Source organism: Podarcis tiliguerta (assembly GCF_965153285.1).
Source record: "Podarcis tiliguerta genome assembly, chromosome: 5".
NCBI classification, from domain to species: domain Eukaryota; kingdom Metazoa; phylum Chordata; class Lepidosauria; order Squamata; family Lacertidae; genus Podarcis; species Podarcis tiliguerta.
This window is the reverse complement of record NC_139538.1, coordinates 41,649,859-41,675,842: the sequence shown is the minus strand read 5'-3', so window position 1 is coordinate 41,675,842 and position 25,984 is coordinate 41,649,859. Positions and strand designations below refer to the sequence as shown.

The following is a 25,984-nucleotide window of genomic DNA, read 5'->3' as shown; positions in this document are numbered from 1 at the left end:
AACAACCAAATAAAAGACTTCCTTTATCCTGTATCTGGCCTCCTTATTTACTTCTTATAAATTGTGTCCTTTATGAATAATTATTAAGATTTTTCTAATTATAACTTAAATATCCACAAAGTCTCCTGCAGACATTAATCGAAACAAGTCCAGGTATGTATTTTAGGGCACTGTTTTGTGAAGTATTCTCTGCATTTCCCCCCATGCTTTTTGAATCTTGTCTAGTGTGATCTCTAATTGTCTCTGTTAATCTAGCCAGTTCAATATACTCTAACAGTTTATCTTGCCATTCCTTTTTTGTTGGCGCAGTTTCTTTTTTCCAGTTTTTAGCAATTAGGATCCTTGCCGCTCCTGTGGCATAAAGGAATATTTTCTGATCGTCTCTTGCTATGCCTGTGCCCGTTATCCCTAGTAGAAAAGCTTCTGTATTTTTCATAAAGTTATACTTAAACATTTTGTTAAGCTCCTCATACACTGTGTTCCAGAAGCTTTTGATTTTTTTCACAGGTCCACCAAGCATATATAAGTGTCCCCTCTGTTTTACCACACCTCCAGAGCAGATTTGTTTTTGTCTTATACATTTTAGCTATTTTAGTAGGTGTTAAGAAACTTTGATGGCATGCATGTACTTGTGGTCTGTACTCCATGACCCTTTGTGCAGTTATGCCTGAGTCCACTGAGGGAAGTAGATCAGTCCCATGTCATGTTTAAGAAGATGAATAGGGATCTGTGTGGAGTGCTCGTTTTGATCCACAAGTGTCCAAGCTTAGCAGAAGTTTCTTTATTGCATATGTGGAACCATTTTTGTACTCTTCCCTTCTCTTAGACAAGAGGCAATGATGATGCCTGTTTCACAGAGATTCTGCCATAGATCAGTGATAGGGTGTTAAGATTGTAACCAAAGTGTCTGCATTGCAGGTGGCTATGCTGTGCAATAATGGTGTTGCTTTGCATTGCTTTTATCATTTTTATTTATAGAAATATTTATATACTGCCAACTCATAAAATATCAAGGTGATGTATAACAGTATATACAATAAAACATAACATGCCATGAAAACTAACCCCCCCCCCAATAGTAATTGTTAAAATGACTGGCTAATCAGGAAAGTTTAAATAACTTCATAAACCTGTCAGCATAAAAAGTTCTTCATGAGACACCCGAAAGCCAGTAGCGAGGATACCTCATGAATCTGTGGTGGAAGAATATTCTACAGCATGGGCCTGGCAACACTAAATGCCCAACCTCTGGTTGAAGCCAGTTGGACCTCTGTAACTCAGGGAACAACTAATTGCTCCTCTGGATTATATTAATGATTGAGTTTGGATATAAGGGCTTAGGTGGTCCTTAAGGTATCCTGGACTCGAGTTGTTCACGGTTTTATATATTACCACAAGAGCCTGAAACCTGCTCCCAGTAGCAAATGGACAGCCAGTGCAGATAGTTTAGCAGAGTTCTTACATGCCATTAGCAGTTTGCCTGTACCAGCAGTCTAGCCAGGTAGCCATGCCTTGTAGAATGGTGTAGCTTCTGTGTATTACACTTGAGACTCTAGGATATTTAGGCTGTTCCAGGGAGTATATGGGTATGGTTTGCATAAGCTCATTCTTAGATGATGCTGGTGCCACTGATAATGTTTTTGTACAAGGTGCAATATGCTGAATACATTTCTTGCTGGCAACAGTTTCAGATGGTAATGGATAGAGGTAGCAGAAAGGCAGTTTATTTGAGACAGTGGGGCGAGAGCCTAGCTCTGTGAGAGCAACATCCCAACCTCAACTCCTGAGCTTTGTCTTGTTGGCCCTGTTCCACTAATCATACAAGTAGACCACAAAATTTGGATGCAATATTTTGTTTGTTCATGAGTTCATTGCCCCATAACATAGTTTCCAAGTGCAGTTATTGGTGTCCCCAACTGTGAAGTCCCACAGAGGATGGGGAAGCTAGTTGGAGTGGTTGACAGTTCAATGACCATTGTGGATGGAATGAATCAGTGAATGCTCATATCCCCAGGTCATCTCTCGCTTTGTGTTCATTTTCCATCTTCCCCTGTATTTTCACTGTTGGCCATTCATTCTGTATTTTATGAGCCTAAGATTTTAAGGTGTTTTAATGATTTAACTGTACACCACCTTATTTTTAATGAGTTGGTGGATTATAAATAAAAATAATTATTTGGCTACATTCTAGAAGTTGGCACTTCTAGGTGAGGTGGGCTGCCAGATCATCATGGCTGATGAGGAATGACTACTCATTGGGAAGATGTTAAACCCCATTCTGATGGCTATTGCAGCAAGGCAGTTAGTGCCTCAGTTATCCCTTCGTGGGCACTGTTGCATACACATGATATGTGTGAAGTCTGTGGTGGTATGCAGGAGAGGTGTTCCTGCGCTTGAACCACCTCCAATAGTGTCAAGTAAATGGATTAACTGCTTCAGCTCTCTCAGTTCTTCTGGTGGTTTCAAGTAGTGTGCAAAGGATTGCTTCTTCTCCAGGCTATCTTAGCTGTTTGTGTGGTACCAAGTAGGGAAGCATCCTAGCTATTGAACTATGTATGTTTTATTGTTCATTGATTGCTTGATTTTTAATTCATTTTATTGTGTTATACTCTGGTTTCAGATTATTTTATAAAGACCCATACATGCTCCTCTTGTCATTGTGGTCACCTTTTATTCTCCATCATTGAGGTGGGGTTTAGATGTTGGAAAATTTAATATTAGGGACTGTATGCATCTTTCCAGAGGAGCATATTGCACTGAAGTTATTTTTTATTTATTTAACATTTATTTTCAGTCTACTACAACAAAAGACTTCTAAGTGGTTTACAGTAGGCAGTCATAGTTTACTTTAGTCATGATTATTCTGCCGTGTATTTTCTGGTTGTGCTTATTATGCAAGAAAGGATAGTATAGAGTTGTTAGATCTAGCACCGCCAGTGAGCAGAGTGCTTGAAATCCAAGGCCTTGGTTGTTTGTGCTTGGCATTCCTTTAGTAGCTTCTCTTGGGGACTTACCTGGGTATAAACATTTCTTGATCTTGGTGCTGATCATTGGCCCATCCCTGTTCTGGGTGTATGTTAAGATACACTTTGGTGTTAAACTGCCCTCCCCCTCCCTTGGTTACCAGTGCTGGTGCTTTGTGTTGCATCTTGCGTTTTAGCTTAAGAGTTGAAATTTCTGTTTGGCATTTGTGTCCAGATCCTAGGGCATGGCTTGAGGGCACATGTTGCAAGAGGCTTGCTGAAGCTAAAGTAGCATTGGTTCTGGCCAGTGCCTGATTGGGAAAGCACTTGGGAACCCCATCTATGCACCGTTGAGTTGCCTTGTGGAAGAAAGTGTGACATGAATAAATACTGTAGAATTCCTTTGGAAAGTCAGAACTCACAAATGTTCTATTTTTCTTTGTTTTCTGTAGCACTTTTTTATCAGCACCCTGTTATCCTTGGGTTTGTGTACAGTAGATTTTCACTAAAGTTTCGCATCATCAAGTTCTTTCTTGTGATCCTACGTATTGTGGTTCTATAGGTCAAGAGTGGTGTAAGCCCTTGCTGTGATCTGGATACATGAGATATCCTTCACTGTTGCTTTTTTGTACTAAGATTTGCTGGGGCTACATAATACCCCACCTAGCCTTAGTCTGAGGGTGGTTGATGTTTTGGAACTGTTGAGCATATTGTGTTTTGTGTTATTAGCCTATGTTTGACAGGGTGGTTCTTTCCTTGAAGACATTTGGTGCCTAATTGTAATTGATCCACTTCTTTATTCCTTCCTTACAATTGCTTTTCAATCCACTTTTGTCCTTCACCGCTATAACACCATATTCTGTTGGCATATGTGGACAGCAGGAACCCTATTCAATGAAGCCAGTGTTACTGAAAGTATTTTTTTAAAAAGTGCTGTGAGTTCTTTACTGATATATACTAACATTAGGTACCTTGTTCTATACAAGGTATTTTTACCTGTAAGGAAAGGATGGATTTTCAGACAAAGCAGAATAAAGTAGGGTCTTAAAATTCATGTGGGCACTTCTGTTTCAAAAATTGAATCAAACAGGTAGCAAGGTAAACTAAATTGTGCCAAGAAAAAAATAAAATTATTTAGCCTTTATAAATTATGCATAGGTTGAAGAGCTTAAGCCAAGCTGCTTATTTTGCATAATTCTGGCAAGGAGTTATGTGGGATATTAAAGGTATAAGTTGCCTGAAGCACTTGGGAGTGTGTTTCTTAAGACATGCTAGAAACTTTACCTCATACCCAACCTCTTAACGGGCATTGATCATATATTTTAAAGTCCTTTCTTTTTCTTTGTTCCCATTGTGTGTGTGTGTGTTGAAGGGCAATGTTTTGACGACCTTTCGGATTAAGAACCTAAAAATGGATCTGTCCATTCAGTTGTGCTCAGCATTTAGTTTCCAACAGTGGTGAATAATAACTAGAAAGCTCAGAAACAGAACAGAATGATAATGGGTGTCTCCTGTTGTTTCAGTTCTAGACTTTGATTCTGAAGGGTATGTTGCTTCTTGAACATTAGCATAACATTTAGGTAATGTGTCTAATACTCATTGATAGGTTTATATCTACTAGACACCATCTTGTCTTATAGAAATTTTATGTTATTTATATATTGTGTGGGGTGAAATAATTATTTATGAGAACCTACAAATGGAAAGAGGCGTGTTTCTCCCCATCCACTTATTTTGTTACATCAAAACTAGGGTGAGCACACCATCTTGTCATTCTCTTCACTATAGTACAAGAAAGGCTCTACCAAGCATTTCTTTTCATTTCCATCTATAACATTCAGGAACTACTTACATGTGCTCCCATAGTTAAAGCAACATTTCAAAGGCTGTGACCTTGATTATCATTTGTGCACCTTTACTACTTCTATGATACCTTTTGGAGATACTCACTTGCCAGTATGGTTTAACAGCTGTATAATGTCACTGGGTTGAGATGGTTAAACTATTGGAAAGAGTTGCGTGTGGATAACATCAAACTACAATTTTTCTTTATTTTGGATCCAGCAGCATCTGTCTTCATCCTGCATAAATACCTACAGACTATTTTGGATAAGAATTAATCAACAGGGATTTAATGGAGACAGGGGAAAAATCCTGTTGAATGTAATCAACCAAGAAGCTGGTTTGCTGCTTGGCAATATCTTTTAAATCCAGGTTTCTTCTTGGAAAGGCCAGGTGGCAACCATGGCCAGGAGTGCTATCTAGTGGTTGCATATGGAAAGTAGGGACTTTGTAACTGTTTCCTGTATTAGTGATTTCACAGACTGCTGTGCTTGATGAGGGATTTCTTTTAAAGAGGTCTATTTCAGATGTAAAGTTCCCAATTTCTTAAATAGGGGTAAGAGCATTAACAAACTGAATTTCATTGTGTGCTTATGATTGGGTTCTCAGACAGTCATTTTTTCATAAAATCTTGACTCTGGAGATTTAAGTTCAACCTTGACAGAAAATGGATAGGTTACCTACATGCCTAACAGGGCATGTGATTTGACCTCACTGTTGATCAGTTTCCTTAGGTACTTTGCATGTACTCTCCCTAAATATAGTTTATGAGTAGTGTGGTAGAGGTTTTGATGGAAAGGGACTTTTAGGTGGGTGGGAGGAGAAAAATGAAGTAGTTTTTTTTGGAGGGCAGGAGAAAATGGTAAAATTTTCAAGACTGGGGCACAGAACTTAGTAGTAAAAGCAGCAGTGGCAACATAATCCCCCTACATATTTTCCTTGAACCAATTTTCCCTTGCCCCTTCACATAATGTAGAGTTGCAATCAGCAGGCAGGCAGGCAGGCAGGTAGCCATTCCACCCCCCTCCCCCCCGTGCCTTGGTTGGAACAACCTTGTGTTTGATCAGTTTGAAGTGAAAATTTTGAGTACTTTTCCTTATATGGTAAATTTTATTAAATAATGAAAAGATGGTTCTGCCTTTCTTGTTTTGTATTTAATATTGTGACTTTGTTGGTGCATTCATCATTTAAGATGAATTAAGATCCTGAATATATTTACTCAGATGTATCTGCCACCGAGTTTAGTGGAAACTGTTTCTTAATAAATGTGCAGCCCTAAATGTTAAGCAATGAGAGATGGCTGACAAATTCTGACTTATATTCCAAATTTGTATCAGATCAAATTGTATCACTGTCTTTACAGTGAGCAGTTTTTTTAAAGTCAGCATAAAAAAGAAGAGGTGTTTATATTTTTACATTTGTATTAAATATTTTTCATAGGAACACTTAGTCAGTCTGGATGAGCCAGCTTTGGAAGTTGGGCACCAAGCTCTGCTTAGACAAGAGCAAGCGAAAATCATTCGGTTCGAGAGGCAAGCGGAAGAATTTATCCATGCAGTCTTTTATCGAAAAGGTTGGTCATGATGAAAGAATGAAATCAATACTCTAACTGGCTTGCATGCTTGGCTAACTGATCTTTTTAATATACTTTTTTGAGATAGCCATGTATTATTTCCATAAAATCTCAAGGTTTTTTATCTGTACAAATAATCTATAAAGGACACTGGTTGACACCTTTAAATATATATTGCACCTGACATGCTTCCCAAGCACTTCCCAGAGGCCCAACAATTACCTGGTTTTCAGGAATTTGTGAAGTGCTGCATACAGGGAAGAACAAGACTTTTGAACTATCTCCTGAGTCCTTTGACTCCTGTGGCCCAATGTTGATGTATCAATCCGCTGGTGTTATTGTGATGTTAGATGATTGACGTTTGGGCAGTCCTACCCACCTGTTAGAAGTTGGCTCACAGAGTTGAGGGAAGATAAAGTTCTGTCCCACTGGGCCCGAGAGGCTCACCACCCTCTGGGTAGTTTGTGCTCTAAATTTTGTCTCCATGCAGCGGTGCCATGTGCTTTTTTTCTAGAAAAAGAGGTGCCATGAACACTTCTCTTTTTCTCTTATAATTGCAGTCACACACACCTTGAACTGAGTTCTGGTGCGTTCTAGCCGAAAAAAAGCCCTGGTAGTGCCCAGCTGGACTGGTGGGAAGAGAAGAATTTTGGGGAGTTACTAATAATAGCATTTACACAGCAGAGTTTGTGTTCAAAGTACCGCACATATATTATCTCAGAACCAGTAAATAGGCAAATATAATATCCATGTGGTTGTGGAGAAGGTAAGAGGAATTGTGGATTTAAGATGGCGTGTCTAATTCTACCTAGAGATTTTTGACTAAGATGAGATTCACATTGATAATTTATTAGTTCGTTCTCTTTAGCTCAGCTTATTTTGGTCAGCAGATTATTGCAGACCTAGAATTCTATCTGGGGACATACATAGGGTCTCTGTCTTATGGTGGCAAAGGTGATTCTTTAAACCTCTGTACAAAGAAATACATGCTTAATTTGCCTCCCTCTTCCCATTTCAGCATTGAAGAAATTATTTCATTCTTGTGAATGTATTATATCATTTTTAAATTCTCTGTGTTAAAAATTGGGCATTGTGATCTTAAGGAGCTGGTGCAGACATAGTGGCTCTTTTAAATGCAGTTAAGAGAGGGAGCTGTAGGGAATGGGTGCACAATTCTGTAAGTTGCTTCAGATTTTGAAGATGCAATTAAGAGAGCCCCTGATGTAAGATCTGTGCCTTTTTATTGTCTTGCACTTGCACGTTAAAATATTTTAGCTTTTTTAATTTAAATAAACGCACAACCCTCAGTATTGGAAGTTGTCTTGCTTTAAAATTTGTTCTACATAAAACTTCCTTCTTATTTTTTATTTTTTTTTTATTATTTTACCATTTAGACAGTCATAGGGTCTCTGACCCCAACATTCCCCTAGTGGCCCGTGAGATCATGCAGCGGATGATTCGACAGTTTGCTGCTGAATATACCTCAAAAACTAGCTCTACTCAGGACTCCAGCTCGCCCAATAGCACAAAGAACCAAAGCCTGCTGAAAGCATCTCTGGTAGCCTCATCCCCTGTGGGTGCAACGGCTCAAAATCCTGTGCTCAGCAAACTTCTCATGGCTGACCAGGACTCGCCCTTGGACCTCACTGTCAGAAAGTCTCAGTTGGATCCTAGCGAACAAGGTATGCCACATTTCTGTTCATAGCCCCTTGCAACCATTTGCAATTTGCTGGCCATTAATGACTAAGTAAATCATAGAACGGAAAGAAGAGAGGCATGGATTGATTAGTAGTGCATAAGGGAATGGAGAAAAGCTGTTCTGAAAATGGTGCGAAAGTGCTAACAGCTATGTGCCCTCATTTTATTAAGCATATTCCAGATGGACGCTAGATCTGCCAGAAAAGAAACTTACTCTCTGGGAAATTTACTTATGCTGAATTAATGGGTTTGATAGTGTACTTCCAGCCTCCATGTAGTGAATTGTGCCTGTAATCACACTTGGCAAGTATTTTGGCAATTTGCTCATAAGCAGAATGCGTGTAATTGGAGCTGAATACTCAAATTGTCTTACAGCAGCCGCTTAGTAAAGGCTGTTTTATTTACTTAAAATATAATCCTTCATGTCAATTGTAACTTTCTGTGTGTGTTTAGTTCTTTGTGTGTGACATCTTTTATGTATGTGGTATTCTACACATTGGGACGTGGGTGGCGCTGTGGGTTCAACCACAGAGCCTAGGACTTGCCGATCAGAAAGTCGGCGGTTCGAATCCCTGCGACGGGGTGAGCTCCCGTTGCTCAGTCCCTGCTCCTGCCAACCTAGCAGTTTGAAAGCACATCAAAGTGCAAGTAGATAAATAGGTACCGCTCCGGCGGGAAGGTAAACGGCATTTCTGTGTGCTGCTCTGGTTTGCCAGTTGCGGCTTAGTCATGCTGGCCACATGACCCAGAAGCTGTATGCCGGCTCCCTCGGCCAATAAAGCGAGATGAGCGCCGCAACCCCAGAGTCGGTCATGACTGGACCTAATGGTCAGGGGTCCCTTTACCTTTACCTTTACCCTACACATAAGAGTGTGTCTTCTGGTGAAGGGCTTTAAACAAGATCCACAGATTCTGACTGACCTTGGTAGCCAGGAACGAGTTGTGGTTATCACTGACCCTGTTCTCCACCTTTTATTCTGACATGCAAAGGAGATTTGGTGCAGGGTTAGGACCTTGTGGCTTGTGTCATTCTGAGCCCCAGAAGCATCAGCACTTCTCACTGGTTCCAGGTGATTCTGAAGTCTAGGGCAAAGTCAAACAAGAGACTTCACCTTTTCCCCAAGTTTCAGCCTTAGTTAAATTACTGTAACTGCCTCACCAGACTTTGGAAATACTGATGCTCTGTCCAGTGTCAGGTGAAATCAGCGCTTCTTGGGTGTTCTAGAAGAAAGATAGAATTTTGTTCCTGACTTTCTGGAACACTTGGAAGCAGAGGAACTTCTCATTGATTCCAGATGTAGGTTTCCCACAGGCATCAGATTAGCCACTGTGAGAGCAGGATGCTTGACTGAATGGGTCATTGGCCTGATCCAGCAGGCTCTTACATTCTTCCAAAGTCCCGAACAACATCAGAGATGAGCCCCACCTTTCTCATTTTACGCTGGAGGTAGCAGGTGGTTGCCAGCATCTTAAGATATGGTAACTGCATTTGTCAACCTCTCATTGTGGTGCTTATGTTAAAAGAAAACCTTGGTGTTGACCAAGTGCTTTTGAAAGAACAAATGCAAGGTTGTAACAGTTGAACATTTTGTTCTTTTCCCTTGGAAGTGAACATATGCACAGTACTTTTAATGGACCTGAAGAATTTTGTCCTTCATCTTACATTATAACGTATGTTTATTTTAATGCATTCTAGAGACGAGAGAAATCCATAAGCTATTGAAAGCAATTGTCTGCCCTAAAGTTGGATTATTTTGTATGCCACTTGGACTTTGCCGAAAAGTCAATACATATGTGTTAGAAAATAAAGCATTTTAAAATATTATTGTCTAGCATTTTCTTTTTAGCTTTCTTAAAAACCTTAAGAAATTTTCACATACAGCTTAAGCAACTTGTCCATTTTCTGAATCATTACGGTTAGGTAATCTACAGTGCAATCTGATACATGTTTACTAAATAAAATCCCACTGTGTTCAATTGTGCTTTCTCCTAAGGGAGTGTGCATCAAATTCCCACTTTAAACCTGTAACTTCTTTGCTTTGTTTTCATAGAAAGCTGAAAAAAACCATTCATTCTTTCCATTCTGGTATTTCTTGAAAACATAATTTGTTTGCCCACTTGCCTTTCTGGTCTCAAGGCTACATATACCTATTCCTGTAGCATTTCCTCATATAATTTACCAGAGAGAGTTCCACATATACAGAATCCACTAGCTTTTAAACACTTTCTTAAGATATTGAACCAAAAACTTGACCCACTAGAAATAATGTCTTACCGACAAATACTGTTATTACTTAAGTCTTAATGTAATGCAAATTAGAATTAATCTTTGTCACAGGTTGATGTTGTTGAGTCACACTTAATTTTGTTAGCTATTGTAAGCCTCAAATCCTTGTAAGCATGCATAGCTGGCTATTCTCCACTTCTGCATGTTATTTCATATGTGTAAAACTTCACCTACACCAGACACAGATGAAAAGTGATAGTGAAAAGGATTGTGAATCTCTACCTTGGAAGAATAACATGGGTCTTCTAGTTGGTTTTCTCGCAGAACCAAAGAAGTATTTCATTGGACAGGGTGTAACGAGGTACTGCCCCATCTCTCTATTAATAAGTAGACCTTTTTCAGACGTTACTCTTGCCCCTTAAATTGCAAAAATACATGTTGAAAAACTAAATATTCTTTATTGTTAAACAGTATAGATGATCTTGAAATTTAGGTTTGCTTTAAATAACATTGCTTTGAATAATTATGAACTTGAATGTTTTCCATTTCTGTGGGCCAAATAGTACATTTTAGCATATAAATGCATGGACAGCAAATATTGGCAAACCTCCTTAACTGTACTAATAATGTAGTTACAAACAGACTTGAAACAGTTCCAAAACTGTTTTGATAGAGGAGAGAACAGAAAGATTTAGATTCATAATAAAGTTCTGGATAAGAGTCTTAAAGGTGGTCTGTACAACCATAGCTTTGTTACTTGTTTGCTAGAAAAGGAGACACTGTTTCACTGAGCTGCAGCTGCTAAAAAGTGAGTTCCTGTGTGCATTAGAAGTTGCTGTATACTCCATATGCTGGGAATGGAGTTGGATCCCTTGAGAGTTTAGGTGTTATATGAAACACAGCAATAATTCATTGAGAATCTACCCAGCTTATTAAGAAAAAGAAGAGAGACTCTATCCTGCTTGTAGGATGCGGGCATCTGTAAATTTACACATTGGCAAATTGTCTGATAACTACTCTACACTTGCCACCACTTACCCTTCCTCTTTCCCACTGGCTACCTCTTAAAGGTTGTTAGTAATAACAAGTAGCTTCCAGAATTGTGCAGCTTTTAAGAATGTTTATACTTAAGCTTCATGGGAGATAGGCAGTAGTCTTTGTGTAGAAAAAATGATTTCATCAAGCTTACTAGTTAGTCTTCCACTAATGGCTAACAATATCTCAATTATCTAATAAATGCAAAATATATTATTACATGACTTTTAAAATCCAGTCACATGACTTTCTAGCATCTGCTTTACTGCCTTGGAACTTGCAAGGCTAGCATTGCTGAACTAGTTATCTCTGTTCTAACTGAATAGCTCATGGACTGAATATCTGGACTGCAGCACTTTTTAAAAAGCAAGAATAGTGGTAGCCAAAGTGGTGCACTCCAAATATTGTGGGGTACAACTCTCATTACCCCAGCCAACATGGCCAGTGGTCAGGGATAATAGAAGTTGTAGTCTACAGCATCTGGAGAGTGCCCTGTAAGCTTTCCCATTAAATTGTGTTGTTTTTGCTAAATTTAAAGATGGAATATAACTATATTAAATAAAATGAAGTGTACCCAGAATATACTTAATATGAAAGCTGCAGTTTGTTTGCAATAATAATTGTAAGGCAATAAATTCTCCACTCTTGCTCCATTTTGTAGTTTCTGAATTAAACACTTGTTGAGTTTTCTTTTATGGGTACGTGAACTTCGGTTCTGCTTGTTAAGATGTTTTTTTCTTTCCTGTTCTCCTTTGTGTCTTACTTGAAACTATCAATACATAGACTACATCTTAATGAATGTATGGTGGATAACAAGAAGTATACATGCTCAAAAAGAAGTAACTTGATCCACTTTTCAGACATTATGAAGTATATGCAGAGAACTATGTTTTGAAATTAACTTGCATTCTATGCTCTCAGATATAGTGTGTTCATACTGTTTAATCTACCATTAATATTTTATTGAATGAAAGTCATAATATCGATATGTCCTTAACAAAACAAAATAAGGAATATAAAATAATGGCTGATATGTCAAGAGACTTTGGTTGAGGTTCAGTAGGAAGTTCCAAAGCAACCCAAGATTAACTGAGACAGCGTTTCAGCCATAAAAACTTACCAAGTTGTATGTTTGTGTGTGTTTAGTTTTATTAATTTCTTCCTATTCTCAAGTAATTCTCATGTCTCTGCAGACGGAGTACTTGATCTGTCCACTAAGAAAAGTCCATGTGCAGGCAGCGCCTCCTTGAGCCATTCACCTGGCTGCTCCGCTACTCCTGGGAATGGGTAAGGGAAATTCTTAGTATTTTTAAGCTAAAACCCCCCTCAAGTTATTTGCATAACAACAAACTGAGGGTCAAATTCTTACTTATTGCTTCCACAGACAGAGTTGATTTAACCCTTCAGAGTATAATTGCATCTTGTTAAAACACCTTCTTCCAATCCTTAAATATGAAGTCAACTGAAAAATTAATTCCATTTCAGGAATACTTTGGTTTTGTACCTGATATATGAAATGTAGAGCTATGATCTTTCAACCTTTTAAAAATTTGACTATTTTGACTTCGTTCACATGCTCAGCCACACCTGTGCATTTGTCTATGGGAGCCTATGAGTAGGCTAACAACTTGGCAGGGGTTATGTTGGGTGCCAGTTGTATGAACAACCATTTCCCCTTGAAGCTTATACAAATGACTACTGCGGTTTTCATGATTGTAGCAAGTCAAAAAGTGTTATCACAATGTAGTTTCAGTGGCTTCATGTATGGGGTATCAGGTCATACAACCAGTGGCTGCACATGATCTTTGTTGGGTTGTGAACCTTTGGTAGTTCCATGCACATCCCACAGGTGATCACATGAGGCTTGATGAGTATCTGAACCCGATCTCAGCCTTTGATAGGATGGGATGATGGCTGCCTAATTTGAATAGATCAGCAAACTAAACAGTGTTTCCTTTAGTAGTCAGAATGTCTAGGCAAGGCCACTAAAGTAAAGATAGTGGTTGAGCAAGAATTGTAAAATATTTGTTAGGATTTTTTTTTATATAACCTACTATTATAGTACAGTGCTATAATTCCATTTGTTTTCTAATGACGGATTTGTAATTACTTACCTTGGAGCTGTTTCCAAGATGAATACTCAATAATTCAAACATTCCAAATACTATACTATTATTAGACTAGTAGGCAGTTTCTGGGTGCAAATTTTTCTTGGTGAAGGTTATACAATCCCATCAACTTTGTATTTTTTGTTGCATGTGCTGATAGGGAGAAGATACATGAGAATAAAGAAATTTGGGGTGATACTTTAAAATGCTGCAATAGAATACATTTTTCGTATAATTTTAAAGCTAATCAGCTAGAATATTAAGCGGCTGAATATAGATGTGGAATTACATAATCTTCAAGTTGCTGGACTTCTAGTGATATAAAAATAACCATTGTTGACAGTCACTTACTTACAACTGCAAAAGAGACATTTAAATTCCTCACAACATGGATATATTACTTAACCCTGTATGTCAGAACTCTGAACACTGTATTGTGAAGGACAATATCAATTTCTGTTCCCTTTCTGAATATTCTAACAGGTTCTGTGCATTAAAAAAAAAAAGTGTTCCTACATGGCTGACTGAAAGCATCTTCAAGAGATCAGCATGTGTTTCTGCTTTGTACTGTTAAGTTAAATGCCAGTTAACTATTGCCCTTTGTCTTTCAAAGTGCTAATTCAGGCTTCCTCAAACTGCCCTCCAGATGTTTTTGGCCTACAACTCCCATGATCCCTAGCTAGCAGGACCAGTGGTCAGGGATGATAGGAATTGTAGTCTCAAAACATCTTGAGGGCCGAGTTTGAAGAAGCCTGCGCTAGTTAATCTTTATATCTGGACAGTGATTCACTGTTTTAGAACTAGCTGAAATATTCAATGCATGTTTAAAATTCTGGTAGAAATTTATTATTTTCCTTGACACTGGGGTGGTTTTTGTTCAGAATTCATGTGGACTGTTCGTTACCAAATTAAGAATTTTCAAATTCTGAGTAATGTTTAATAGGAATTTGCTAAAGAATTAGGAAGTCCAAACTTGAATGTAAGTTCTTCCTTCTGCCTTGCTATGCATCCAAATCTTCTGTACGTTGTTGTTGTTGTTGTCGTTGTTATTGTTGTTGTTGATTAGATTTCTTACCTGCCCTTCATCATGAGGTCCTAGGGCAGGTTACAAAAATGTAAAAATACAATATTGAAATACAAATTACAGTAAAGAGAGTAAGGTGGGTCCTAAAATAAATATCTCAGATGGCTAGGTTAAAGGGGTCTGTGAATATATAAAGGCTGTCTGCTAGATAGGATATACACAGTAATCATCTTAATGAGCAAAGTACCAAGAATGCATTGCATACTTTTTGTTCATATTATTTACAGGAACTGAAATAATTGTGTACATAAAACAAGATTGATAGTCTGATTAGACAGTATATCATACTCTTTTAAAAGTAGATTTAACCTGGATCTGTTTAATCAGTAAAGTTGGAAAGAGCATAATAAATAATACATATGTGGCAAGAAAATATCCTGCTTCTTTACCTAGGCATGTGAAAAAGAGAATCAAATTGATATTTATGTGACATGATTAATTTTAAAAGGAAATGGAGTCTGAATTTGTGCAACATTTTTATTTGAGAACCATTCCGTTTTTCTGTTCTAATGTTTAATGCAAAATAAGCAAACACCTTTGAGTTCTGCTGAGCGCTCTTGATGCTGAGCAGCAACTTTAGCATATATAGTGTTAATCCATGCCCTCCAGAGCTTTCAGCATTTTATAAAAAGTGCAGGTGGCTGGTGTGTGAGAGTATGCGTGTTGAATTTGCTGCATTTTGTCACTTGGCTTACTCTTTTATTACTGTACTTGTTTAGTGGTAACGTCACACTAGTAATACAGTCGTGAATAGACTCTAGCAAATGATTATTCCTTTCTAATCTATAATTAAGATGCTATTTTCAGACACTTGCGCGAAGCCTTTTCTGCTCCAAGATTTTGTGAACCCAACCAAAGACCAGCTGACAGGTTTCGTTTTTCTTTGCCCAAAAAGCTTCTCTTTATTTTTGAACAATTTTTTTAAAAAACTGACTGCTGAGACTTAAAAAAATAAAAATAAAAACCCACAAAAGTGATGTTACCCAAGCAAGGTCTTCTAATAAAGGAGTGGCCCCCTCACCCATTCCTCCCTACCTGTGCAAGTCCTGCTCACATCAGTTTCCTTCCATCCAATTAGGCGACCTGGGAGACCCAGCCAGCACCATGCAGAGGGACTTCGGAGTGGTGATGGGGTGCCCCCGAGAAGTTGGCAGGATGGAACGAGGGAAGGGTCTGGCCACTCCACATCTCTCAAAGTTCCATTGGCTCGATCACTGCAGATAAGCGAAGAACTGCTGAGCAGAAACCAGCATGCTACAGCTGCCAGCCATGGGCCGTCTGGGCTGCAGAATCACGGACAGCACATGATACTATCCAGGGAGGCTTCTTGGGCAAAACCACACTACGAATTCAACTTCACCCGAATGAAATTCAGGGGAAACGGTGCACTCAGCAACATCAGTGACCTTCCTTTTCTTACAGAAAATTCAGCCTTTCAAAAAATGGCACTTCAAACTAAACAGGATGGGAAAAAGGACATGAGCCATTCAACTCCTGTGGATTTAAAGATACCACAAGTTCGAGGCATGGACCTTTCATGGGAGTCCCGTTCTGGCGACCAGTATAGCTATAGCTCTTTGGTGATGGGTTCACAAACGGAGAGCGCGCTTAGTAAAAAGTTAAGGGCTATCCTTCCGAAACAAAACAGAAGGAGCTTGCTGGATCCCGGACCAGACTCCTGGGGCTCAGATGCTGAGCAATCTACCTCTGGACAGCCATATCCCACCTCTGATCAAGAGGGAGATCCTGGCTCTAAGCAACCTCGGAAGAAAAGAGGCAGATACAGACAGTACAACAGTGAGATATTGGAAGAAGCGATCTCTGTGGTGATGAGTGGGAAAATGAGCGTCTCCAAAGCTCAGAGTATTTATGGGATTCCCCATAGCACCCTGGAATATAAAGTGAAAGAGAGGCTGGGCACTTTGAAAAACCCTCCAAAGAAAAAAATGAAATTAATGCGGTCGGAGGGACAGGATGTCTCTGTAAAGCTTGAGATAGATCCCCAGGGAGAGGCAGCACAGAGTGCGAATGAGTCAAAGGATGATTAGGGATGTTGTAGAGTGCCAATTACATTATAAACTGGGTGAGCACTATGGCATTGTTCAACTCCTGCTGTATGTACCCAACTCCTCTTCAGTCACTGGGTGCAGGACATGCTCCTTTGCAGTTCAGCAAAGACTTGTGTGGACACAGGGGGAAAAGGGTGCTCTGAATGTTGCATATTTGTAAATTTTCTGGCCCGGAATGGCTTAGAGCCCTCTTTTGTGTTTTTGTTTTGTTTTGTTGTTGGGGGATTTTTTTTTGGCCTTTTGCATGTTTCTCTAATATTCTATAGAGAATTGAGTTACCTCACAAAGAATGCAGACATGGAAGTGGACTGTTTGCCTCTTGAGCCTGCATGGACTTTCAGTTATTTTATTGGGTTTGCTTTCTTCATATGGCCTTTTTAAAAAAATCACTTTCTTGAGCTCTAGTACCAGACTTGTAAAACAAAAACTGGATAATTGCTTATAATTAGGCTTTCACAGTTTTTTTCTTCTTCGATCCAGTTGGCTTGAAAGAGAGTTTAACCTTTTTAAGTATGGCTAGTCATTTTGAATTCAGTGATTAGTGATTGGATTCCTAGTCAGTTGGGTCTAATCGGAGCCATTTTGTTTTAAATTCAACTCCTCCTTTACTATTTGCAATCTGCTTAGTGCTCACCCGGCGGGGCGGGTGGGAGTGGGATGGGGGAACTTTACATACACTACCTTCAGAATGCTTTGGTTCATTCCTTTGGAACACTACCTTCACTGTAATTGTGTTTGCTCTTTTGCAAAGGCGAGAGAGTTCAGCTTGCCTGCTTGAGGATGTAGCCTTATCTCAACACTCCATTCAGGAGCATCAGGGTACATTGAATGATATACTAGGGTATTCCTCACTTTAACAAAATAATGGCTTTTTCGTGACCTACGTGCTTTTTAACAGACTGGATTCTGAGTTTGCTAAACTGTGCGTTTCCAACATCTCGTTTAAAGAACTCTCTTCTGGGAGTCAGGAATACATATAACAGCTTACTGTAATCTTGGGCAAAAAACAAACAAAAATCCTCATCAAACCAACTGATCTCTTAAACATACAACCTCAATAGTCTGCCTAAATAGTCATGTAAATGAAGGATCTATGTTAATGTTCAGGGAAGAAATTTTTACAAATTTTAATAAAACCCATTATCAGATCACTCTGGTCTGACTTAGGCTGAGCATCTTATCTAGTTGTAACACTGTCAGGGTTGAACACCCAATGGGTGTTTCCTTTTTAAATACTACAGTTGCCAGTAGCAGGAAATGTGCTTGCATATCCTGAATTTCTGTTTTTATTTCATCCACTATTGATTTTAATAGGGGACTAGCACACACTCGCATAGGCAGATCACCACTAGCACTCCTAAATCCACAGTTCAGTCTTGTTAGTTGCAGAGGCATCTGAACATTCTTACATGTTAAGCTTTAAATAAAGCTTTCTGGACTTGCAGCTTCACTGAATCAGACTTAATGGTTCTTTGGGTAGAGAAACAATTTAATCTTAGCTGTGCAAAAGATTGATAAGACTCCACTCTACTGCTTTGCACAACCAAAAGAGGCAATGGAATTTGTATGTGAGACATCATTTGAGCACTGTTCTTAATTAGTTATCCTGTGTTAATGACTGAAAGTGGATGCTAAGATTCATAGGAAGAAGGCCTAGATAGCCCCAGGGCTGCTGCTTGAATTTGGGGGCAATTAATTGAGTTGGCCTTCTTGATTGGTTGATTGCTTCCCAGTAACCCACTGTATTCAAAGGTTAGGCACACCATTGCTGTCGTGTTAAATATGCACTTCTCATTCTTGAGAGAGACTGGGCTTTTGGCCCAGATATGCTTTGTACTACTGTTCTTAGACTTTTCTTTTTGTTTTGGTAGCTTAATGTGTTTCCATACTCAAAAGCAGAGTTCCTTTAGCTATCTAGGTGTCATCTCAGTACAGAAACCTGTTTGAAGCTCCATAGTGGTGTAGAAACTCTGCAATATACTCCAGTTTTTCTGGAAATTGCAATAAAAATGCACTGTTTTAAATTTGTGGTTTCATCTGCTATTGAAAGTGTGGGAGAAGATTTGCTGCAAGCTAGAAGTGTAACACTTGCATAGAGTTTTACTGTCAGAGGTTTAACCTTTTGTGGCTGTTTTTATTTAAGTGATGTATGAGTTGAGTTCCGTAAAACCTTGTTCATAGTGTATGTGGAGTGCTCATTTTACTTACCTAAATATTTTCTATGTGTATCATTAAGTGGATGACAATCGTGCAGCAGAAAAATGGTGTGCCTACCCTTTAATGCTGCAGTTTAGAAAGAGAACTACTTGTACGTCATTTCAGACCATAGGTTGAGAACTGTAAATAGATAGTGATAGTTGCGTATTCTTATTGCTTTGGTTAGAAAATGAATTAAACAACCAAACACTTAATTTTCTCAGATAAAAGTCCTGGGACCTGACGATTGTAAGATTCCTATCTACAAAGCTTTGAAATATAACACTTAATATCTGTGATCACTTCCTATTCAGGTAAAAAAAAAAAAAAATCCCAGAAGCTTTGGAACAACCATATTTCCTCAAAAGGTCTCTGCTTAAAAAAAGAAAAGGAAAAAGAGTAGGTTATTTTTAAAGCACTAATTGCATTACTTTTGTAATTGCAATATAAAATAGCCATTATTGTTTTGTGAAGCATGGTTGAAATTAGTTAGTTGTCCCTTTCTAAAATTTCAGAAGCCTCTCAAAAATAAACAAAAAGCTGCTGAATATTCAAAAGTTATAAATATATCTATATTTTACCTTATTGTAGGTTTTGTAAACTTAGTCTGTAATATTCAGGTGCACCTTTTTAATGTTTAACTTTTGTTTAAGACTTCATCTCACCTGTTTTTGCCCAGGTGGCTCATCCTGTGACTGTATCTCACTCTAGATCCTAAGTGATTCACTGAAGTAAGACTGCTCTGACAGACGCCTTTGGTGCAGCTTTGAGTAGTATTTGGGAGCATCTTTCCTGTTAGGAAAAAATGGAATCAGTGTTTATCCATTAGCATGCTTAATTTTCTGCTGAACAGAAGTTTGCATGGCCAAAATCCTCAACTGACCATAGTTTGATGTGGGAAGATGTGGTTCGCTGCTGTCTTTGTAAGAGAAGCCTTGTTTTCTCCTGTTTTCCAGTAAATGGATGCTCATGTAACTTGCGCAAGACATAGAGCTTAGGCCTTGTTTTCCCTGTCGTTTTTGAGAGCATGTTAAGGGGACAAGCCAAGTGCAATGCTCCAGAAATGGTGAAGTCTTTGGGAGGAAGAACTGGACATTTTGATCACATGTGTGTTAGATCCAGAACCAAAATTTGGTGGAATTATTGTGTATCTGTTGACGGTGCCATGTGCACCTGGATGACAGAATGAAACTGTGAACAGTATTTGTGGCAGCCTCTGCTTATACAGACCAGGTATCATGAAGGATAGGTTCTCCCTCTACTCCCAGCCTAGAAGACTAATGTTAGAGTGTGTTTGTGTAACGTTTAAAATCAAGTTCACTATTGTACTGGAATTTAGATGTTGCTTGGTGACCTTTTGCTACAGCAGGTTATACAGATGAGTAAGGCTTAGTGTTGTAGGGGTACAAGTGTGGAGTTAATTATTGTGCAGTTCTGTGGAGCGAGCCCAGTGTGTAGAAAATGTATCAGTTTTTACTTGGATCTGTAAAATATAAAAGCTCTTTCCTGGCGATCTGATACACTATTACCTCTGTCAGCCATTCTAGAACCTCATTTTCTGTGCCCCAGGCCTTTTTGTTTTCACTACAGCTATAAAGAATGGAAGTTGTAGGGTTTGGACTGTTGCCCTTACTTTATATATAGATATATATAGATATATATATATAATCTCCAAACTCCTGAGTTTATGAAAAGAATTGAAAGATAACTCCTCCAGGGGCACGAAGATCCTCTTCTTGCATTAGCCAAATGCCCCAAGAATATGCCCTTGCTTCTGTATGGCCCTAGGACTGCTCCATACTGCCTGCTGCTCTGCCTCCAAAGGAAAGGCCTAGTCTGAATGTTTTCTTAAATATTTTCTAATGCAAATCTGGAATAAATTTTCATTATCCTTTAAGAATGAGATGTACCTTATAAACATGGTAGCAGTGCAGGTCTGCTTTGTTTCCTGTGGCTTATCCCAAAGCATATTGACAAATGATGAGGCAGTTTGAACTATGATCTCAGATGACACCATGATTGCTCAGAAACTGTCAGGAATTATTTATGCATTTTTTTTAAAAAAAATGTTTTCCCATGTAAACCTCCACACATTGGCTGTATTTGTGATCCCATTGACATCATGCTATTGATGTCTCATGGTAAGCTCCTTAGCAAGCCAAAAAAATGGAAAGGGAGTCAAATGTCATTGTGGTGTTGACAGGGAAAAGCAGATTCCACCCTCCATGTATAATAAATTTAGGATTAAATCTTCCTAAAGTCTCTGAGCGTCTCAGAGGTGATAAAGAGGATAAAGGCATGGCACCTGAGTGGGTTGGGGAAGCATTCCTAGCATCCCCCTTTCTTATCCAAAAGCACTTTGCTAGAACTCTAAAACAGAAACTTTTAAAAGTCTAGCTTTCAGCTCCATAGTGGGATGGTTCACATATTAGCCAAGGCTGCTTGAAGGACTTGGGCAGTCTTGAAAAGATAAACTTGACATAAAAATAATTTTTTCCATATGTTTTCAGGCAAAAAAATAGGTGCTTCTAGGAAGTTATAGGGTGTCCATTCTTTGTGGATCAGGCATCTTTTGCTTTTCTCCCTTGCAGTTTCAGAAATGTAATTAAAAAAATCAACTTCCCTGCTGTCTGCGAATTACACGTTCTGCAGTTGGCTTTTATAACACATGGGTGTCTAATGGCTTTCATAGTTGAATTTTAAAACACTGTGATTTAGCACCATTTTAACAAGTCTAGTCTCCTTCTAAATTCGCATGCTCTCTCCTTCCCTCCACACTTTCCACAGAAGGAGCTCAGAAACATTTGCTTTTGGTTTTAGTTAACTGTGGTATGTTTCATTCAAGCTAGGGTTTGTGGTTCAACACAGACTGGTTAGTTTAAAAATAAGCCACTTTCAAACCACGAGTTAAGCAGCTGGCTTCGTGACGTTAGCCAAAGTTAGTGTTAGACAACAATCCCCAGTTAGGATGAAGCGGCACACTCCACTTAACTAAAAGCAAACCAAAGCTTTCAAATTCTTCCCTGCTGTGCAGCAGGAATGTGGAGAGGAAATACATGAGCCCGGCAGGAGGCGAGGCTCATTCGCATAATACCAAACCATAGTTTAACATTATGCCCAAATGTGGTCATTATACCCGTGCTCCATCAAACAAAATTTCTGAGTTTTTTGATAAGTGAACAGTTTGGTAAATTGTCGTGGTGTTTACCAGGTTTGGCCAAATTGGTGTATGAAGCATATGCAACTACTGGGCAGTTCAAGATTGTGAACAGAAAATCACTGATGGAGAATTTGGTGTACTAGAGATAGAGATTTTCTGTTCACTCCTTCCATCAAAAGCTTGCAGCTTCACATTAGGTCCAACGGAGACAAAGAGAAGAATGCAGTGGTAGATATTTGGGCCTCTGACATCATGGGCTGGTAGGCAGAAGGAAGGAGCTGCAGACTGACCAGGGTCTGGGACTGACCTAGGGCTTGGAAGAGAGCGAAGGATTTGGAGATGTGCGTCTTTTGGCCCTTTAGCCTTATGGAATTCTCAAACGTAGAACTTGGCAAGCTCCTTGGAAATACACCATAGAATATCTAGTCATAAACTGAAATTTTGCAAGTGAGCAAGCTTTTGTTGAAGTCTAAAATTATGCAGATACAGTTTAATTGGCCATGACAAGTATTGTAATGTTACCTTTTGCAAATTTGTGGATGAATCTATGTAGGCACCTAAAATAATCCACGGATGCACTCAAAATGCCAGAGAAAGAAAAACTCAAGTTGTTGGCCACTGCAGCATCTTTCTGACAGATATCTAGATTTGATTTAGTCAGAGTTTGTATAAGTCAGTAATATTTTCAAGCCTGCAAAATTACCTGTAATTAGGTAATGGCCTGAAAACATTCATTATAAAATTCTCAAATGATTAAATTGATTGCACAATCCGTTTTTATTAATACAAAGTTTTTTTTAAAAAAAAAATTCCTTAGAAGATTAGATGTTCCATCTCTTTATACAATAAATACATTGCGTCTTTGGTCGCTAGTTTATAAAAATCTGACTTAAGTATTTCCTCTCCCACTCTAAAATTGTGGACATGCCACTTCAGCCTCTAATGTACCTCACATTTGGTGCTACACTCATCAGACCTTTACAGACTTGATAGAAAGATAGATAGACCATTAAAGCACTTGTCTGACCTGTTGTTGTTGTTTTTTTTAAAAAAAAGACAGAAAAGGGACCTTTCAGCACTTTTACTGTTACAACTAGAGTCTTAATTTATCTGGTCTTCAGAGTCTAAGGTACTGTAAAAGTTTCAGTCCAGGAATTTTATAATGTTCAGGCAGCTTCTGGGTGTACACGCATGATATTTTAATTAAACATTTCAGTAGACCATTTCAGGGCTTTAAGGTTTGGGATCTAAATGGGGGAGGCTAGGTAAAGTTTCCCAAATGAAGAATAGTTTTAGACCATTGTGTAGTGCTCAGTTTGAAAGTATATCACTAGGAAAATGGGTAGGGATTCTCTCTCCCTTTTGTCTTCAGGGAATGAGCAGTATTTAGAATCTTTGGCTGAAATTCAAGCCTTTTTACCATGTAAATTTTTAATATAAATTCACTGACATGCTTTTTACATCAGAGGACTGAAAATGGATCTTAATGTTTAAGTTGTCGAATGGTATATTTCTTAAATGAAGGGGGAAATTAAAAAAAAACTAACTAGATTAGCATACCAGCATTAGTGATCTTAAGGGATTTTAGTATGTAATAGGAAAGTCTTTGATTAAAAATCTAATCTTGAATTGCTAGTCTGTAACTAGGTGCATTCTACATTAGCAGGTGAAACTTCTTTACTTGTTGAGAGAGGGTAGATGGCGGCTGTCATATGCCCTAGCATCAGAAAAACAGATTACAGACTGCAGCCTCTCAGAGTCCCATTGGGTGGTTATATCCATGGGATTTTTGCTTACAGCAGCTTACTGCTGCTTAAACATGTATAAATATGTTTTGAGTGTTTGCTCATAACTCTTTCTAACCTCCACTTGTTAAATTGTCAAATGTTGGTATTTTATCAGTCCGCAGTGTAAGTTATAAACTAACGTGCTTAGGATTCCAGCTTGTACACACACTGTTTGAAAACCCTCAGGGACAGTTTACACACTACCCTCACTCAATTCAGGTACTTGTACACTATTCTTAAACCTAGCAGTGACTTGTATTTTGTTTTTGCTTTTCTTTTGATGTGCTAATAGCACATCCTTGATGAATGTCAACTTAAACTCAGTTCAGGTATCCAGGTATAACTCAGCCAAACGGATTTTAAAGCTGCATATTACTCTCCAGCACGCAGTGCCTCAGACACGTAGTGGCATTCTGTATATTCAGTTATTACTACTGAGCAAGATCGCATGGGGGTTCCTGATAATTATGTATTGTAAGAAATTTCTATATATAGTATGTGTATTATGTTATATACATATATATTATATATGTAATCTTAAACGTATATATTTAAAAATGCCACTACCAAGCCAGCACAGCTAATGTCAAATACATTCCTGGCTGTCCCTGTAAATGGAACAGGGGCAGCTTCTCAGTACGGCTGTGGTTTCTCCTTCATCCCAGGTACTTCTAAACTTGAGCCCTGGCCCTTGGGTGTCTGACCTCTACATTCTAGTTATGCAATGTCTCTAGGAATTCTGTGCACTGGCCACTGTGATGGAAGCCAATGGGCCAGATGGGCTTGAGTTTATTAGTAACCCTTCTGCCAAAGTTGGTGTTTTATGGCAAGAGTGTAAAACTTTCAAATAATCAGCAGCAGCACATAGATTGTGGGAGCACATGATAGCGCCTACCTTTATGCTCCTTGCTGGGCGTGTCACCTCTTGTGCCGCGCACTAATTGTGAGTGTGTTGGCATTTCACGCCTATAGTGGTGGGTCTGTTTGGTGAGCATGTGTGTAACACATTAAAATAAAGCCTGCTGCTCGCACCAGCATTAATTTCACCATAACTGTGCGTCAGCAATGCCTCTGCTTTATTATTTGATGCTTTACACCTTAGAAAGTTCTATTTATGTAGAGTATGAAAAAATGGCATTTTTCACAGACCTCTAAAAGTACAAGTGTCATGGAAAAATAAAGCAGGAACCCCCTTTTTAATCTATGGACCTCATTTCAATATACTGTTTACAGTTTGACGGAATTGTATAATTTAATATTTCTCTTGTACTGTAGTTTGTATTTATTTACAGATTTTTTTTGTACTGTGTGATTTGAACTTTTTTGTTCCTTGCTATGATCAACATTTTATGTAGTAGAGCACTTATGATCACAAATTAAGGTTTTGGTTTGATTGCACTACATTTAATTTTTAATGCAGTTCTGATTTTTTGACTGGACTAAATAAGCTGTGTCTTAATGTATGTGATAAGTACTTATAAATTTTTAATTCACGTGGTCCACTTTTTTTTTTTTTTTTTTTGCATTGTATGTCAAAAGCGCTGATTCTCTCGTTGTGCATGTGTAAGGGTTTAACAGCCCTGTTGTATTCTTTGGCCATGTCATTTTGAAAACACATTCCCAGCTGTAACGTGTATGGTAGTTTTCACTGGATGCTAGACTTTTCAGAACCACTATTCTTCTAATAAATTTTGTTGTGAAAACTTGAATGGTTCAAAGCGCTGGTTTCTAAAGTGTCTTTTTAAAATATCTATGGTTCTGTTTCCTTGTGATGCTTTCTTTCAGTGGAGTACCAGGGTGGGTCGATATATGTTTATATATACAAATAAAACTGTGTTTTGTATTTGAGTAGCAGAGCAGATGCTCATGAATGTAAAAATGTACTCTTGTCATGCAGTAACTGCCTCTCAGCCACATTTTCAGTTCCCTCCTTCGGACACCTTTTAATGATTAGTTGATGTGTAGGTTTATTATTTGATTTGATTGGCCTGTTAATAAAAAAAAGATTTTTTTATTCGTAGCTCTTTTGAAGCTCCTATATAGAACTGGGATGCAAGATTTAAAAATAAATTGTACCAAATGAGGAAATGTCACCACAAGGTGTCTTTTACCTTTCACTTCCTTGTGGTTCTTCCGAATGCTCTTTTCAGTGTAGTGAGGTATTATTACTAGATACAGTATGTTTTCATTGTATCCGAGGTATGATAAATCTCAGGCCTGCCACATGGGAGCATGTTCAGAA

At 38.5% G+C, this 25,984-nt stretch overlaps 1 protein-coding gene across 5 annotated transcripts in view; it reads left to right on the top strand.

Annotated features, from left to right (window-relative positions):
• LCOR (ligand dependent nuclear receptor corepressor) overlaps positions 1-25,451 on the top strand; it is a 53,266-nt gene extending 27,815 nt beyond the window's left edge. For all 5 annotated transcript variants that reach the window (XM_083443840.1, XM_083443841.1, XM_083443839.1 and 2 more), the window contains 4 exons: positions 6,246-6,378; positions 7,773-8,060; positions 12,532-12,625; positions 15,609-25,451. In XM_083443840.1, the coding sequence (XP_083299966.1) occupies positions 7,823-8,060; positions 12,532-12,625; positions 15,609-16,578 (1,302 nt within the window). In that variant the 5' untranslated portion in view covers positions 6,246-6,378; positions 7,773-7,822 and the 3' untranslated portion in view covers positions 16,579-25,451. The remainder of the gene's footprint in view (positions 1-6,245; positions 6,379-7,772; positions 8,061-12,531; positions 12,626-15,608) is intronic.
• The last annotated feature ends 533 nt before the right edge of the window (positions 25,452-25,984 follow it).